Raw genomic sequence first — 17,498 nt, 5'->3', positions numbered from 1 at the left:
TCAATAGTTTGCTTAACTTGACTTGTTGGTTGTGCCAAACCACAGTTGTACTACTCCAAGATGTTCCTTATGACCACCTGTCCACTTGAGTAAGGATGTGTGCCAAAGACCATGCTCATACTTCTCCAAAAACACCTCAAATGATCGACAAGCAGTCCATCTGACTTGTTGGTTGTGCCAGAGCACAGTTCAACTACTCCAAGATGTTCCTTATGACCACCAGTCCACTTGAGTAAGGATTTGTGCCAAAGACCATGCTCATACTTCTCCAAAAACACCTCAAATTATTGTCAAGCAGTCCATTTGGCTTGTTGGTTGTGCCAGACCACTGTTGTATTACTCCAAGATGTTCCTGATGACCACCAGTCCACTTGAGTAAGGATGTGTGCCAAAGACCATGCTCATACTTCTCCAAAAACACCTCAAATAATCGACAAGCAGTCCATCTGACTTGTTGGTTGTGCCAGACCACAGTTGTACTACTCCAAGATGTTCCTTATGACCACCAGTCCCCTTGAGTAAGGATGTGTGCCAAAGACCATGCTCATACTTCTCCAAAAACACCTCAAATGATTGACAAGCAGTCCATCTGACTTGTTGGTTGTGCCAGACCACAGTTGCACTACTCCAAGATGCTCCTTATGACCACCAGTCCACTTGAGTAAGGATGTGTCCCAGGGACCGTGCTCATACTTCTCCAAAAACACCTCAAATGATCGACAAGCAGTCCATCTGACTTGTTGGTTGTGAGAAGGACCACTGTTGTATTACTCCAAAGATTTTCCTCATGATCAAGTTCACTTGAGTAAAGATGTGTGCTGAAGACCATGGTCAAACTTCTCCAAAAGACAAACGGCCTATTTGACTTGCTGTTCGTGGCAAAAGCAATGGATTACTACAAAACAACCCCCCCCCCGACCACCGATCCATTTAAGAAAGGATGGTTACCAGAGACAATGGTCAAACTTCTCTAAAATACTCCTAATAACAATCAGTCCACTTGGTTGTGGCTGGTTGTGCCAAAGACAATGGTTGTACTAAGTTGCTCCTTATGACCATAGTCCATATGAGTACATTGTAAGGATGTATGCCGAAGACCATGGTCATACTTCTCGAAAAAAAACCATCAGAAGACAACCAGTTATTTGGCCTGCTGGTTGTGCCAAATAAAAGACAACGGTTGCATAACTCCAAGTACTTCATCAAGGATGTGTGCCGAAGACAAGTCAGTGTACATGAACGGCGTATAGCCCTTTGAAATATGTTTCAAATCTCCAAGCAAAGTCAGATGAAATGCAAAGACAAAAACGATTTTGAACATAGATTTTATTGTAACAAACAATGACAAAAGCAGGCTTGTTCTCAGGACTTTTCAAGAATTGAAAATTAAGACCAAAACCTTTAGTGACTAGAACAACATTGGGTGACACAGATTCTGGATATAAAACAGATATCTCACTATCATTAAAATGACCCATGGGGTTTGTATCTCAGTTATAATAAAAACACAACATACATATGTAGATCAGATACAGCTTCACCAAATTCGTATAAATACATTAGTGGGTTTACATGGACAGTACTTGCCAGGGAGGTTCACTCCCAAAGCCAAAGAAGGGGTGTACACATCTGCGTCCATGAAATTTCTGAAGCCGCTTCTGCAGGGAGGCACTGGCAGGACGCAACTTGAATGCACACCCCTTTCAGTGGGGTGAGAAATGGATTTGAGTTGGTCTCATGCATGCAGTTAACTGGTCTTCCTCTCCGGGACCAGATCTAGAATACCGTTGGTTACAAAGCGTTACTACTGATGCTAGTAAGTTTTTGCTATCCCGTCCGAGAACCATTCCACCGAGAATGCATCTCGTTCCCAATCCTGTTAGGAGAACTATACAAAAATGCTTTCGCAATCACGACTGAAGATTTTGAAGTTTTGAAATCTGTTTTTGGCTTTATCAATCATCATGTCCTCTTGGCTTGCCTAGCGCAATTGCCTATCTGATTTAAGGAGCCAGTTTGTTGATCCTGCGCAGATGCCCAATAATTGTAGACTTGCCACACAAAAGTGGGTCATTCTTGGTGGATTGGCTCTAGGAACGGGTTAGCGAAAACTCACTCATGAAGAACTGCAGCATTCTTTAACAGACGCACTTAGCGACCTATCTGCCATTGGGAATATTGAAAGGTTCTTTACATATCGGACACGAAACTCGATGTTTCAAACTGCGCAGAAGACACTTTCCATGGAAGAAATGACGGCAAGGCGTTTTGCGGGCAGTGCCCATAGACCCGAGGCAGATGGCGCAAAGATCATTTAACTCGTGGAGCTCGGACTTTGAGGCACGTTCAAAGTAAGCCAAATGTTCTCTGTAGCAGCGAAAAATACTCGTGAATTTTTTCATGCCAAGAACAGCAGGGTAACAGATGACGTAACCAGTCAGTACAGCAGGTGCATGAAGAGGATCAGGCATTAAACTTGTCTTTATAAGAAGGGTCAAACCGCACAAAGTCCCAATGAAAAACTGTGTCGTGTAAGTTAAAATTCGGATATAAAATTTCTCCAATCCTTCGAAAACGTCGAAATCGTAAGACTTCAGTTTCAAAATGGCTGTATTCACAAACCAATCCTGGAGGAGCGAATAATAAAGTAAACTTATCATTAAGTAACAGAACCCTAATCTTATCAGCATGAAGAGCAAGGCACCAATGCCGCAGACGTAAGTATGTGCCTTTTTATAAAGTGGCGGTTCCTGTTTGACGATCAACAAAAATATAAAATCTCCAATGATTGAGTTGCATAGTAACGAAAACAACCAGGCGTATTGCAACTCATCTCCAGGCTCCGATGAAATCCGCGCCAACGTGTAATAAAGGACGATCTCCTTGGTCATTTTTGTCAAAGACGTGAAGCCTAACATCCCTGTCAAGACGCTGATGTCTAAGTTTAGCTCCAGCATGACCTTCTTCGTCATGGTGATGACCTTTCTTGCTGCACGAAAGGTCAAAGAGGTCAAGGTCATGTTCCGTCGCCACATGTACGAAATCCCAAGGAGGGTGATGGCGAGAACAGTGTTGATCAGAGTGTTGGGTAGAAAAAGTCGCATGATGTTGCGAACGGCTGTTGGACAGTGGCGGACACACAGCACTATTAGAAGGATGCATCCTGAAATGAAGACAGGAAGAAAGATTACAACAGAGTTCTTCACTATACTTTTCGCCGAGGTGCTGTGCACTGCTTAGAAGGTAAGGTCTTTCTTTCTTTTTAGCTGAAGTGTATGCGATGGTTTCCTCTGATAATGAGTTAGATCATTTTAGATAGCAATTGATCTCCTATAATTGATCTCTGATTTTCAAGGTGTGTTTCGTGCACTCCCCCCCCCCCCTTTGATCCATGCCTGACTATGCCATGGAACTGAGGAAAAAGTTTTTGATAATCACCTGCTTGTCGTAGTCCTCTCCTGAAGTTGAAATTGATCATCCTTCATGAACCCTCCGTGCCATGGTAACCCTTGGAAATGAATACAACCATCACTAATTTCAAGGTGGCTCCCAACCTGGACACCCAACACCTTGTCAATTGTCTTTGGCAACCTGAAAAGATAAGTTTTTTTACACTGACTGAAATGTTGCCATCACCTTTGATGATTGAAACAGATGACCACTAACCTATATAGTGTTATCAGTGATTTAAGTGAATCTACACATGGACTGGAAGAAGGCAGGGCTAGGTAGGCAACAAGGTTTTCTAAAACTCGGTCAGCTCCAGCGGGTAGGTGTGTACAGTGTAGGCATCATGAGACACCATTCGACTCAGACTCTTGAGTAACTGAGAACAGAATTGAGATCAATGTAATGTCATTTGACGTAGGGACCACATCTAAATAACAGACGAAAGACAAAAGGTGATGCAATAGGTCGAGAAGGATTCATTGGGATGTCACCTAAAACTTCAAGGTCATCGAGTCGTTTTCAAAGCCACGTTTGACAAGGTCAAGGACAGCATAGTGCACAGCCTCTGTACTGACCACTTCTGGATGGGACACTTGTGCAAACAAAGTTATCTGACACTGAACTGAATGAAAACAATTTTTATCAGTTGTCTTCTTTTTGGGTCACCATGTAGAATAAATGACATGATGTTGACATTCGACATGATTTTATCAGTTCAACGACAATCAAGGCAATGGATTTTTTTTTAATAGTTGCTCTCAGTCTATGTTGTCTTATAATGTTCAAGAGTGCATCATTATCAAAATCGCCTTTTAGACTAACCAATAAAATTAGTTTGAATGGGAAAAATTGTAAGAAATGTTTTGGTTTTTCTTTCCAAAGGTCGCCGTTAGGTGACGTTTTTTAATTGGGGTCAAGGCCAAGTTTGTTCCTAAAATGGCCTTTATTATGAAATCTACAGTAACATACCCATCAAAATATAGTGTCAAGTGTTATAAATTTATTTATATACACCTGCCATTAAGATTGTGATTTTTATAGACCTCAAAAAGACTTGAGTAAAAAATCGAATCGCGAGTTAAATATGAGAAGACCACTCCTCTGACGTCACTCACGGAAATGAAAAGCTTCATGAAAATAAAAATAAAGTCGTCTTGTCCTCTTCTATTTTCAATATTTTACTAAATCTGAAGAAATTGATTTCTTTAGAGTGTAATTATACCTATCTTTAAGTAAATGTCTTGAGGTTAATGTTATAGGTAGGTGATAAAAGTAATCAAAACTGGTGAGAATATGATGAAAGAAGTCTCCTTCTCTGGCAAAGGTGACGGTGTGAAAGTACATTTTGTCCCTCAGAAAATTAGTCCTCTCCTATTGTCCAACATTTGTGCAGAGATGTCTTGCTCGAAAGACTGAGGTCTACGATTATAAATGTTTGATGTTATCTTTGTTACACCGTCCAGTCATCACAGTGTGGCCGGCTCGGCCTTGATACTCGTCAAGAGTGGAATAATTTGATCCGTCCGTGACCGCCCAGTCGTCCAGTGTTCGGTAGCCTCCTCGGTTTATGTCATTTTACCTCCATTCACAGGATGTCCAAGTAACAACCCTGATGATAATTTCCAAGCCAACTTTGACAATGGCATCAGCCACTGTGAGTGACCCTTGGTTCCCGGTAAAACGCAAGACTGGTCAGCGTCCAAACAAACTTCTTCGTTATCATCCTATCCATTGGCCTAGCTTGTTGGCCTATAACTTAGAATATGAGAAATGGATTTTAACCATCTTTTACGGATTTCAGTAATTTATGCCTTTTTTTTCCAGATTGTATGGCAGCAACCAGAAATGAAATTCAAAACGGTTCGTGAGGGCGAACAGGCCCTAGTGTTCAACCATCTTGGAGAAGGGCGCTTGATCAAGGGACCTCAGAGGGTAGGTTTTGAAGTTGATGCAATGAGAGTGGGTGCATCATCAGTCAGTGGGTAACCGGAATGAGTGAATGGGTAAGTGGGTGATTGGGGTTGGCGAAGGACACTTGATCAAGGGATCTACCTCAGAGGGTAGGTTTTTCAAGTCGATTCAAGGGTAATTTCTGAAATCTCAGAAGTTTGAAGAACACTATTTTTCGATGTTTGCTTGTGTGGAAACAGAACCTGTGGACTAGCTTAATGCCCAGCAAACAAGCGATTTAAATTACTGCGATATGCGATTGAAATCGCTTGTTTTTGGTGGTTGCAACCTGGCAATCCAAATCAAACCCAGTTATTACTGGTTTTATCTGCAGACGAGTGATCCTTTTGTCACACATTGCAGCAATTATAATTGCAGCTACTTTATATCGATCGTTTGCCTGGCCCTTTACACCACAGTTCCCTTCAACTTTTTCAGCTCTTTCTGTTTAGACAACGATTACAGAAGTTAACATCATACTCGGCCAGTCAACATGAGTACTTAGTAATAAAGAACAAAGATGGCGTTGTGTGCCATATGCCCGGACCTTGCCAGGTTTTTCACAATACGTTGGAATATGACGAAATACGGGTCGAACCTTCGATTAAACTTGACGCCAATCACATGATTGTTGTTTACAAGAAGATGAAGGAGAGCGTTGCACGGAGGGTTGTGCAGGGGCCGACTGTGTTTATACCTGCAGCAGAGGAATGGTAAGTTAAAACAGTAGGAGTCTGCTTGGTATACCCTGTGCTACGAATGGCTCATCTGGCCAAAGCTTCCCTGGATTCTCTAGCTCAGGCAACGAAGAGGATGCCTGCTACCCTTTTACACTCCTGGGTCGAGAGCGACGATATGTAGGGTGAGGCGTCTTGCTCAAGGGCACAGAGATGAAACAGCAGAGTCAAACTCACAGCCTCCTGTAACCACTTTGCCAGGAACGGCCCAAGAGGAAAGGAGATGTGTAATTGTGACCCATCACAGCAAAACCAGGCGCATGTGATGTCGCACTGAAGACGAGCCTAAATGACACCAGGAGATGAAAGATTGAAAAACTGACATACTCGGATGACCATTATCTTTTTGTTTCAGGCTACATCAGTTTGCATGGCATGGTTCGGACCCAAAAGATAAGACGCGAATGGTGCCAGCTTTAAAACGGTTCACGCAACTAACGACGATTCCTGACCAGTTTTACTACAACGTAAAAGATGTGCGGACAGTGGACGACACAATGATAACAGTCAAACTCATGTTGTTCTTTGAATTGAAAGATATTATCAAAATGGTAAGAGCATTTTCATTATCTTTGTGTAAAAATTCTCTTCAGGCCAACTGGTAAATATTTTCCAAGTCTTAGTCGTCCGTGGAATTTTCATTTCGGGTTCAATTCCTAACAAGTTCAACGAGAAACCGTGATAAAAAAAGCAAGTACATATTGTGACGAGTTTTGGACAGAACTTTGAAGTAATGGGTAATTGTATAAATGCAGGGACAAAGGAAATACAAGAATTTCTGTCGACGTACCTGTCCAAAATAATTCTTGAAATGAAGATGATGCAAGCGCTTCAAAATCTAATTTAACTTTGCTGAACTTTTTTAACAGCTTGATACATTTTGTTCTACAGCTTGAGACAACCCATGATCCAATAGCAGACATGATAAAGTGAGTATTCAAATGGAGTAATTTACAGTTATTCATTAGTGGTCATAAAAGATAGCAAGCAGATATTTTGCATTTTCCAAGGACTTTTATTTATTTATTTATTTATTTCGTACGAAGTACAATAAACAATGAGTTTATAGCGTGCATATGTGAAGTTACAGGCTTTATAACAAGAACATGATTATTGTATAGTTACAGTTAAAAACGAGCCACTCTGTGCATAATACATTTATCAACTGCTCTACCTCTACTCTCTGTAGAATAGCAAAATCCCTGCGGTCGTGCATTCTCAATAAGTCCCTGATGACTGGTCCGTTAGGCTCCCTTTCCTCGAATGTCTCTTTCTTTACAGGTAGATAATCAATAGTAAACCCGAAAAGAAGGAAAAAATTTGTTGTGTTTTTCATCATTGGCAACACCGACAAGTTCAGTACCCAAATTTGTTTTTCCTGACTGGGTACATTTCTGTTTTCAGCGCAGTTTGTGCGGATGTCATTGCCTTCGTAGGCAAACTAAGCTTTGAAGAATTTCTTGCCAGCACGACAAAACTGAGTCAACTGGACACATATCCACAGCTTTTACAGCGGGTAGAGAGAGTTGGTTACCAGATGAATAAAGTCGTTTATAGGGGATACCACTCCAGTGAAAAATTACAGGTATGTTTGACTCATTTTGTTTGATATTTGTGGAAAAATTTGATTGTTCAAGTTTGGAGGAGAGAATTTGACTTAAAATATTTGAAAGCTTTACCAAAATATGGGTTTTACAATCTGGAGAAAAACAACCTTTGCATCGAGATCTACAATAGGCATTTGTTCCATATGATGAAAGTTTTGCACTGGGGTCCAATATTCACTTACTTTTCATGTGTTGATTTGATTTGATTTGATTTGATTGATTGATTTGATTGATTGATTTGATTGATTGATTTGATTTGATTTGATTGATTTGGTTTGATTTGATGGATTGATTGATTGATTGTTCACCCAGGCTATGCAAGACAGTGCCATCCAGTCCAGGACACAGATGAGATTAAATGCAGAAATCCAAGACCAGCAACAGAAATTGACAGACTTCAAACTCAGCAAAGAGCAGGCCAGGACAGAACTCAGTAAGTTGACAGTTATTGATCATTTTGGTTCTTTTCCTATAGTTTGTTGTGTTGCCACACAGACCCAATAGTGCATTGTTAAAGTGATACTATGATGTGATTTACATGTTTGCGGAAATACGTCCGTTTTTAATTGTTGATCACAAATGCAAAGCTCAAATTTTCCATTTTTGATTAGATTTATTATAAAATCGCTGAATGTAAACCACCGCGACCGCGAAAATGTTCATGTTGTGACGTCATCAACGAAAACGGCATCGAAGCGAGCCGTCCGGGCGGGATTAAACCATCAATTTCTAGAAAATGTGCATTTCGATTCGAAAACCTTACCGATTTATGAGAAAGTGATGTAGTCATTTGTCAAAAACAGCTAAAACATGATATGGTGAAATTTGACACGAGTTACCCTTTAAGTTCAATTTCATCACATTTAAAATCTAGCAAGTCGTCGACACCAAAAAACATTCTGAATCTTTATTCAGTTGTATGGCCTAAAAAATCAAGATCTAATTGAAATTGCTGTTTCAAGATTATCAAAATGCTAAAAAAGATGTATATGAAAGTGGTAAAGATACGAAACCGCAAACATATTTTCAAACGCTGAAATAATTGTACGTCGAAGTCGTAAGGTCTCGAAACTGCCAAAAAACAAAATGGCGGGAAAGATTTCCTGGTTTGCGGTATGTTTCAAATCGCCCTTTTCTTCCAGGACAGAGCACAGAGAAGAATAAGATGGAACACGAACAGAAGGTGCAGGGCTTACGACAGGAACACAGTCTAGTGTTAAAGATGACAGAAAGCGAGGCTGTGTTATTGATGGAGACGATGGATAGTCAAGCACAATTAGGTGAGTTAGGCCACAGGATGCGAGGGAGTGATGTTCGATAGTTGTGGTGAGGAGCTTTATAGCCTAGTGGTTAAGGGTTGACCATATGCACCACCATTTTGGCTACAATATGTAATCCAAAAGCATTCAGAACTCCTTCAAAATGAAGTGAATGCCAATATAAGTAGTGGGAGTCTGTCCAAAATAGCAGTGCCTATGGTCAACCCTAAACGCTGCTGGCTACCACGCAATGGAGAGAAACCCAGAGTTGTATTTCTGGTCGACTAGGGGTGGCTTTCAAGGGAGTAAGATTCCTGGCTCTTCACAGTCCTTCAAATGAGTTGAGAACGAAGGTTCCTTGTATCTGGTGAAGAAAAAGAAAACGACCCTACGTAGGGAGAAACATGAGTAGCTTGTGTTGACTCTTACGTCTGCCCTAAGACAGAATACGTTACCTGGGTCTGAAGTTGGTAATGCTGTTTTTAACTCCTGTCGATTTCTTTCCAGAGCGCCAACGATTTAACGCCGAGTTGGAAGCAGACTACTTACAGAGTATTAAGTTATTAGGAGTTGATGTCACAAAGTATCTCTGCAGTAAAATGCCTCCGCCGGTCTCGGAAGAAATACAGGTCTCGAAGATATGATAATGTTTTGATTAGTCAGAGATATCACACATGGACTACTATATAGTGTTTTTCAGATAGATCTGGCCAAGGGTAATTTGCTGAACTTTGCTCACCGTTAAAAAGCTATACTCTTGTTTCATCAGCATTTGATATGCCTACCCTATAAGGTCATCTAGTGTCGTGCAACACCAGTATCTTTTTGTAAATGTGATCTGGTCACATTCCAGAGTTCAACTATAAGGACCTTTGGCCTGAACGATGTGAAAACACTATACATTGGGAAGTGAAAAAGTTTTTTGAACAAGTTTGAAATTTTTTAAAACTTTGACACTTTCTGTATCCGTGTGACCTGGATGTGGTCATCCATGACAGAAAAATACCAGGTCGTATTTATGTTGTGAACTGTTGGACAGAATTGCATACATGCAAACATTTGGTTTTCTAAGTTGCCTTCCCGCAGAGAGTTCAGCCCACGTGTAATTATTGGAGCTTTGCCCGCTTACTTAAACCTAATAAAATCTACATACACATGCACACCCTGGAAAATCGACTCCCCAGCTTGGCGAGAATTGGGCAGGCATTCCATCTTGCTGAGTTGGCCTGGACTGGGTAAGGAGAAAGTGTTTCAATAATGTTTGAAAAACTATTTAGTTGGAGTCTTACGACAAAATAACATTGTGTTTACCTGGTAATAGTGTTCTTCAAGCATGATTTGCATCACATGTGGAGAAAAATACATCGCAAGTTTGTCCTGTGAATAACAAACAAAAGGCAGAGTATGCTTGAACTGATTTTGTACATACACTGTAGAGTAACCTGGTGGTTTATTTACGTCAAAATTGAGTGCATGTGATGTGATTTTGTCCAAGTTAGCAGATGGATAATCCAATGTGCCAAAGAGCACGCATTGTGGCTGTGTTTCTTGTGCTGCACCTTTTCCCCAGGCGCTATCCAGGGTAGGCCTTTCGGTAAGTTGGAAAGCCTGCCTTATATACATGTACACAAGACTATGATAAGATTCTCGGTCAGTTGGGGAACCAATTTTCCAGGCTGTTGAATGTAGATACTATAAGAAATAATTTTTGTGGTCACACTCTTCACAAGGGGTTTCGCTGTGCGAATGATTGAAAAATTTACGATGTATTTAATATAATCGACCGCTTTAAATCATTTTGTATCGTGGTGCCTCGTATATTTATAATATTTAACCCTGTTGTGTCGGGGCGATTTGAGTCATGATTGTGGAGTTTATTTTTACTATCTTATTACCGGGTAATTCTATAATTGCTATTTTCCTCATCATGATGTCATTCAATTGATTGCCATACTAAACCGATCTGATTCAGTGGTTTTCCCCATGAGAGTTTTAGTTTAGTGGGGCTTACCTATTCCGAGATGTCAAGACAGATGGTGAAAGTGCTTACCGACTTTGATATACTGATCAAACGTACGTGGGAGGCTGTTCTCTGGAAAGCAAATAACACACTCCCACCGTTGACATCAGCATTTGTTATGGAAGAGTTCTTATTGCTTTAGGATTTCAAGTTTAAGTCGAAATTTGGTCAAGTCTTATAGATGTGTGCAATGGGTACAGGTAGTCAGCTCAGGAACGTAAATCAGTTTAGTTCATACCTCGAATATTTTTCTTCTTTCTTCTGATTCTGGTCATTTCTCCATTTCTAATGTATATTTATATCTAAATCTTTTTGTGTTTGTAATGTAGGCTTTATGTGTAAAATATTGTTGTAGTGTGTTTGCACTGAGTTTTAGTTCATATACATGTACATGTAAGGTGCTGTAACCCTGAGGGAATGGGGCAATTATTGTTTAAGTGATTTTAAACAGATGTGAATAGGGAAGTTGAGATCAGGGACTTATCACGGATCCTTATACGTATACGGAAAGAAACGTACGCAAAATACGTCTTTTCTACGGAGTTTTACCTGTATATATATATAAGGAGCCTTGAAATAGTCGAGGGTCTGTCGGATGAGACTAAAAGCCGTGGTCCCTTGTACCCGAGTGTCAAGTAAAAAGATCCCACATAGGTGGACAGTCTTTAATGGTACAAAGTACATGAGGCTATTCGCACAAGGATTTTTACTCTGTCAGGCATTAAACCATGACTGTGTTTATGTGCTTGGAATAGGCACTTTACGGGGATGACTCCACAAGTTCGAGGTAGGGGGTGTCTCCATGAAAGAGGTGGTTTTATGTCAATTTCCGAAAACTTATGGTCTTTTTAAAAGAATTTTCCTGTATTGGCATGGGGTGCGTTCATGGGGTGCGTTCATGGGGTGCATTCATGGGGTGCGTCCCCAGGGTGTATTCGTGCCTCAGCTTAACTTATTTTAAACTGTCATATCTTGTCAATGTATTCTCATGCTGTCTATTTATATATATTTGCAACTTTTATCATATATCACTCCAGTGTCTTACAACCTTGTGCCTAGGTGTCTTGTACCCCAAACACTATGTACTTGTCTTTGTGTTAGCTTAGTGGGTGAAGATTCCTGGAAGTGTGGTTGGTTTGTTTTTAATGGCCTCCGCAATTTTTATATACCTTTCTCCGAAGAATTGAGAATGAATCATTTCATTATCGCTCATATTTAAATTACACAGGATGTCTTAGAAATTTGCTGGAGTAGTAAAACTTTCTGGTCCATCTCAGTGTCGCCCTCTGTCCAGAAAACATATACTTAAAGGCATACACCGTTCATTAAAAAATTTGAATTCGTAATTGAATTTGAAAATTGTCAATTGCGTAAATACAAACTAAATATAAATTTCAGCATTACCTTTATGTAGACAGATATACAAATACTATGAATACCAAGTTTAAACAAATTCTTATTCATAATAACTGCACTACGGCATTGTGTATGAGTGGATTTCTATTTAACTGGACCACAAGTAATTATGAACGGTGTACCCCTTTAACTTGAAACAAAATATTTGTGATGACATTCAGTGATACCTCCGAGTCCTTTAATATTTGTTTCACTGGATATCTTGCAATGTAGTTTTTCAACAAAGTCCAATTTGAACGGCAACTATGTAACCCGTCACAGCTAAACCAGTCGCATGTCGCTCTGAGCTTGGCAGGTTGAGACGGACTGGTTGTTCATTTCACTGTTGTCTGCCTTTTGTGAAATCAAAGTACATCGATTTCTTCCATTATCTCCTGGTGTCATTTAGGCCCATCTTCTGTACAACATGTGCTCGTTTTGCTGTGTCCTACATTTGATTTTGCTGGCAAAAGATTGTCAGTAACTATGGCGACGATCTCAACAACAGCGCAAGCACATCCTCGATCAGGTGAGATCAGTCTTTAAAAATGTTAGAAACATTGCTGTTACTGTAATCCCCTTAATTTCCGCACACTGAATAGTTTTGGGTGTTACCCTTGACATAAGGGGGTCAAAATGTGAAAAATAGTAGTGCAAAAATTACTGATCTGATTATACTCAATGGAAGACCCATCGTTTCAGAGGATTTTTGAATCCCGCAAACAGATGGATCTTTCATTGAAACAGTACCGGTATTAAAATCTAAAAAGTAAGTTTTTGCCAAAAAATTTGGGCCTTGAAAATAAATGGATTTGCAGTATATTGTAAAGTTAAAATGGTATTTTAATGTACTGCCTGTTACAAAACGTATTCAACATTTTTGATTTCCAAAAGTAGGAAAATATTTTGATTTCTCATATCAAGAATTTTTAAATACGTTTTTATTCTTGGAAAAATCCAATGAATAAAAATGACAAAAGGAGATGAAACTTGGTAATTTGATTCCAAAATCAAAAGCGTTGAATATGTTTTTTAACATGTAGTAATAAAACGCCTCTGAGGAGAAAGGTACATTTATGCTATACATAGGCCCTATACACTCTTTGTATTTGCTATTTGAAACCTTCTATGTGCCGTGCTCGGTGAAATACAAATATTTATACTAAAGAATAGACTACTTCATTGCGTTATCATGCTGAGGTCTTTAAAGGAGTCAGTTGTTTGTATTTAATCGTAGGCTGCTTGAGTTGACGAGTAGGGTAATTGGGCCTGTCGGCGAGTGCACAGTGAGACAAATGCTCTGCCAGAGGTCAGAGGTAGAAGGGACCGTATGTTGTTCCAGTTACTTGAGCTACTTGGGTACATCAGTACGCTACTCAAGAGGTCCAGTTGGGAACTTTGGCGTTTCTTAAAAGTGCACAGTGAGATAAAAGGTCTACCAGAGGTGCAATGATGTTCCAGGTGCTTGACCCAAACAGCAAGAATGTATGGGCCACAACTAGGCAACTCTAAGTAGCCTACAGCGTATTTCCGGAGGTAGCTCACTTACCTGAAATAGCTTGTGTGCCCACGACAGCATCAGAACCCTTCTGCGTCTGGTCAGAGAGTTTCTATCTGGCTGTACCGAAGTACACAGCTTAGCTCACACATCTGACGTACCTGCCCAGACAGCAAGAATGGTTGGCCACTGGAGGCTGATTTAAGGGGTCACAGATCTGGCCGCCAGTTGCACACACCAGTGGACTAGCTGTGGTTATGGTGCTCCTTCACCTGTGGGCCATTGGGGGCTGATAAGGGGTCACAGACCTGGCCACTAGTGGCACACACCAGCAGACCAACTATGGTTATGGTGCTCCGTTACCTGTGGGACATTGGGGGCTGCCACTGCCCCACAAGTGCCTTGCTTGACTTATTTGTCACCATTGGCCAACTAATGCTTGGTTTAGCTATATATGTCAGAAGGACAGGGGTTTGGGGGGCTCCCCCATGTCAAACAGTTGTGTGAGTTCACTAGAGATTGCTCTTTACATATTAAGAGACAAGGTACCAAGTTGTGCAAGATGGGACTATTCCAACTTTAGCGTCTCCAGCTATAGGTTGTGAGAGACAGGAAGCATAGAAGGACGGGGAGTATTCCTCCTGCTACATCAGCTGCAATTTTGGAAAGATTGGGGACTATTTCTCCTGCTACACCAAAAAAGAAAGACAAGCGTCTTTACCAATGGTTGTGAAAAACGAGGGTTTATACTTCTTGCTTCACCGGCCAGCCGAAGGTTGTGAGTGACAGGGAACAGAACCTCAGACTGATTAGTCATATATTGTAGAGACAGGTTGCTTCAAGTGTCACTGGTTAGAGACAAAATATCAGACATGTACTCCATGCGTCACCAGCTACAGGTTGTGAGCGACGGGACCGAGTTGTGAAAGAAAGGTAGGTATTTCTCCTACTACACTAGCCGCAAAATACGAACGACGGGGGAACATTCCTTCTGTTACACTTTGGGTCGGCTGTCGCTGCCCCTAGCTCCACTCATTTGCCACCATTCGCCCACTAGTGCTTGCTGTCTGGGACAATATGTCCCGCTTCACCAGCACTGGAGACACTGGACCAAGTTGTAAAATGCATTGGGGCTATTCCTCCCACAGTACCAGTCGTTGTGAAACAGGGAATTAGACCACCCGTTTTGAAAGACAGGTTTATACCTCCTCCTGCTTCGGCAGCCTCAGGTTGTGAGAGACAGGGGACTATACCTCCTTCCTCACCATATATATATATATACAGGTTGTAAGAGCCAGGGGACCAATCCGTGAAAGACCAGGGACTATTTCTCCTGCGACACCAGTCACATATTGCAAACGACATCGGGTTATATTATGTCAACTACACGAGCCGTTATTTACGAATGACAAGGAATTCTTCCTCTTGTGGCCTGTCCGCAGGCTGTGAAAGGCGGGAGACGAAGTCGTCAAGGCATCGGGTTTAACAATCAGTTGGCCGTATGAAGACATCATCACAACATTTCTCTGTCTTGCCAGTTTGACATACAATTGTACTGTTGCAATCTTTTCCTCAGTTCAGCTTTCATTGTCCTTTCCAATTTGTCCAGGTCACAACCGGTGGTATAGTCTCTTGTCATTCACAACAAGCGGCTGGTGTAGCAGGAGGAATAGTCCCCTGCTGTTCTTTAATTCTGGCTTACTAGCATGACGCAGAAGGAATATACAATCTCCTGTCTTTCGTAACTTGTGATTCGTGTAGCAGGAGAAATTAGCCCCTGTCGTTCACAATGCGGGCAGCAGTTCACCGTCTCTCATAACCGGTAGCTAGAGTAGCAAGAGAGACCTATGACTGCCACAATACGGCTGGGTGTAGCAGGAGGAATAGTCGCTGGTCTTTAAGAACGTATGGCTGGTGCAGCAAGAGAGGAATAGTTGCCAGTATTTCACAACTTGCGGCTGATATAGCAGGAGGAATACTTCCTATGTTCTTCCCAACACTGTCTCTCACAATCTGTAGTTTGTAACGACAGTTATAGTCCCAGGTCTCTAACAGCATCTGGCCTGTGCAGCAGGAGGTGTAGTCCACTACGTCTCGCAAACTTTAGCTGGTGGTATACTAACCTGTCTTTCACAACCGGTGGTATTGTCCCTTGTCCTTCACAACCAGTGGTAAAGTTCCTTTCACAACCGGTGGATGGGGTTAGCCGGGGGAAATAGTTTCAATTTGCAGCGATCTTTCGCAACTGGCGACAGGTGTAACAGGAAGAATAGTCCCTGCCTTAACCTGTTGCTGGTGTAGCAGAAGGAATATTCCCCGGTCTTTGACAAGCCGGAGGAATAGTTCCCTGTCTTTGACACATTGCGACTTGTGTAGCAGGAGAAGAACCTTTATTTCAAAATGTGTCTCCCTGTCACTCTCTGTTCCTGCCTCTCGGTGGTGACGCATGTTGTATAGAACATTGTCTCTCATAACTAGTGGCACGTAAAGCAACCTCTGCCTCTATACAGCGTGTGACTGGTGTAGCACGAGGATCAGTTCCCGGTCTCTCAGTCATATCATGTGGCTGATCGAGCAGGAGGTATGATAAACCGGTGTCTTTCGCAACCGGTGGTATAGTCCCATGTCTTTCACAACAAGCGGCTGGTGTAGCAGGAGGAATAGTGACCTGCTGTTCCTTAATTGTGGCTTACTAGCATGACGCAGAAGGAATATACAATCTCCTGTCTTTCGTAACTTGTGAGTTTTGTAGCAGGAGGAATTAGCCCCTGTCGTTCACAATGCGGGCAGTAGTTCACCGTCTCTCATAACCGGTAGCTAGAGTAGCAGGAGGGACCTAGTACTGTCACAATATGGCTGGGTGTAGCAGGAGGAATAGTCCCTGGTCTTTAAGAACGTATGGCTGGTGCAGCAAGAGAGGAATAGTTGGCAGTATTTCACAACTTGCGGCTGGTATAGCAGGAGGAATACTTCCTATGTTCTTCCCAACTTGGTCCCGTGTCTCTAACATCCTGTAGTTTGTAACGACAGTTATAGTCCCTGGTATCTAACAACATCTGGCTTGTGCAGCAGCAGGTGTAGTCCACTACGTCTCGCAAACATTGGCTGGTGGTATACAAACCTGTCTTTCACAACCGGTGGTATTGTCCCTTGTCCTTCACAGCAAATGATTGGTGTAGCAGGAGGAATATTCCCCACCTTCAACAGCTTGGTCCCCTGTCGTTTACAACTGGTGTGGTTGGTGTAGCACTGAGAAGGTATAATCCCGTCTTTCACAGCCTATGCGGACTGGTGTAGCAAGAGGAATACTAGTAGTCCCTGTCTTTTGTAAATTTTGATATGTGAGCTACCTCAGAAAATAGGTTACTTCAAGGAGGCTACTCGAGTTGCTAAGTTTTGTACTTGGACCTGTCTTCAAGAGCACAAATAGATAGAAACTCTTTCAGAGGCAGGAGGGTCCTGAAGCTGTCCTGGGTACATACATGAGGTACTTCGCGAGGTATGTGAGCTACCTCAGGTACATAGCTACTTCAAGGAGGCTACTTGAGTTGCTAGGTTGTGTACTAGCGCCCGTCTTCAAGA

The 17,498-nt window shown here is 41.7% G+C and overlaps 2 protein-coding genes across 2 annotated transcripts; one reads left to right on the top strand and one right to left on the bottom strand.

Moving 5' to 3' along the window:
* Nucleotides 1–1,311: 1,311 nt before the first annotated feature.
* LOC135502049 (uncharacterized) lies at nucleotides 1,312–4,335 on the bottom strand. The gene is made up of 3 exons (XM_064794532.1): nucleotides 4,273–4,335; nucleotides 3,439–3,591; nucleotides 1,312–3,163 (listed from the first exon to the last, which is right to left on the bottom strand). The coding sequence occupies exons 2-3, from the start codon at nucleotides 3,476–3,478 to the stop codon at nucleotides 2,160–2,162; spliced, it is 1,044 nt and encodes a 347-aa protein (XP_064650602.1). The 5' UTR covers nucleotides 3,479–3,591; nucleotides 4,273–4,335; the 3' UTR covers nucleotides 1,312–2,159.
* A 240-nt stretch (nucleotides 4,336–4,575) lies between these two features.
* On the top strand, nucleotides 4,576–13,407 carry LOC135502048 (uncharacterized). Its single transcript, XM_064794530.1, has 9 exons — nucleotides 4,576–4,709; nucleotides 5,275–5,382; nucleotides 5,839–6,113; nucleotides 6,493–6,688; nucleotides 7,029–7,066; nucleotides 7,542–7,722; nucleotides 8,057–8,177; nucleotides 8,887–9,024; nucleotides 9,511–13,407. Exons 2-9 carry the CDS (start codon nucleotides 5,296–5,298, stop codon nucleotides 9,645–9,647), a joined length of 1,173 nt encoding a protein of 390 aa, XP_064650600.1. The 5' UTR covers nucleotides 4,576–4,709; nucleotides 5,275–5,295; the 3' UTR covers nucleotides 9,648–13,407.
* The last annotated feature ends 4,091 nt before the right edge of the window (nucleotides 13,408–17,498 follow it).

This window comes from Lineus longissimus, chromosome 18 (genome assembly GCF_910592395.1).
Source record: "Lineus longissimus chromosome 18, tnLinLong1.2, whole genome shotgun sequence".
In the NCBI taxonomy this organism is placed as follows: domain Eukaryota; kingdom Metazoa; phylum Nemertea; class Pilidiophora; order Heteronemertea; family Lineidae; genus Lineus; species Lineus longissimus.
The sequence above is the reverse complement of the archived record's forward strand: the minus strand, read 5'-3'. Positions and strand labels throughout refer to the sequence as shown.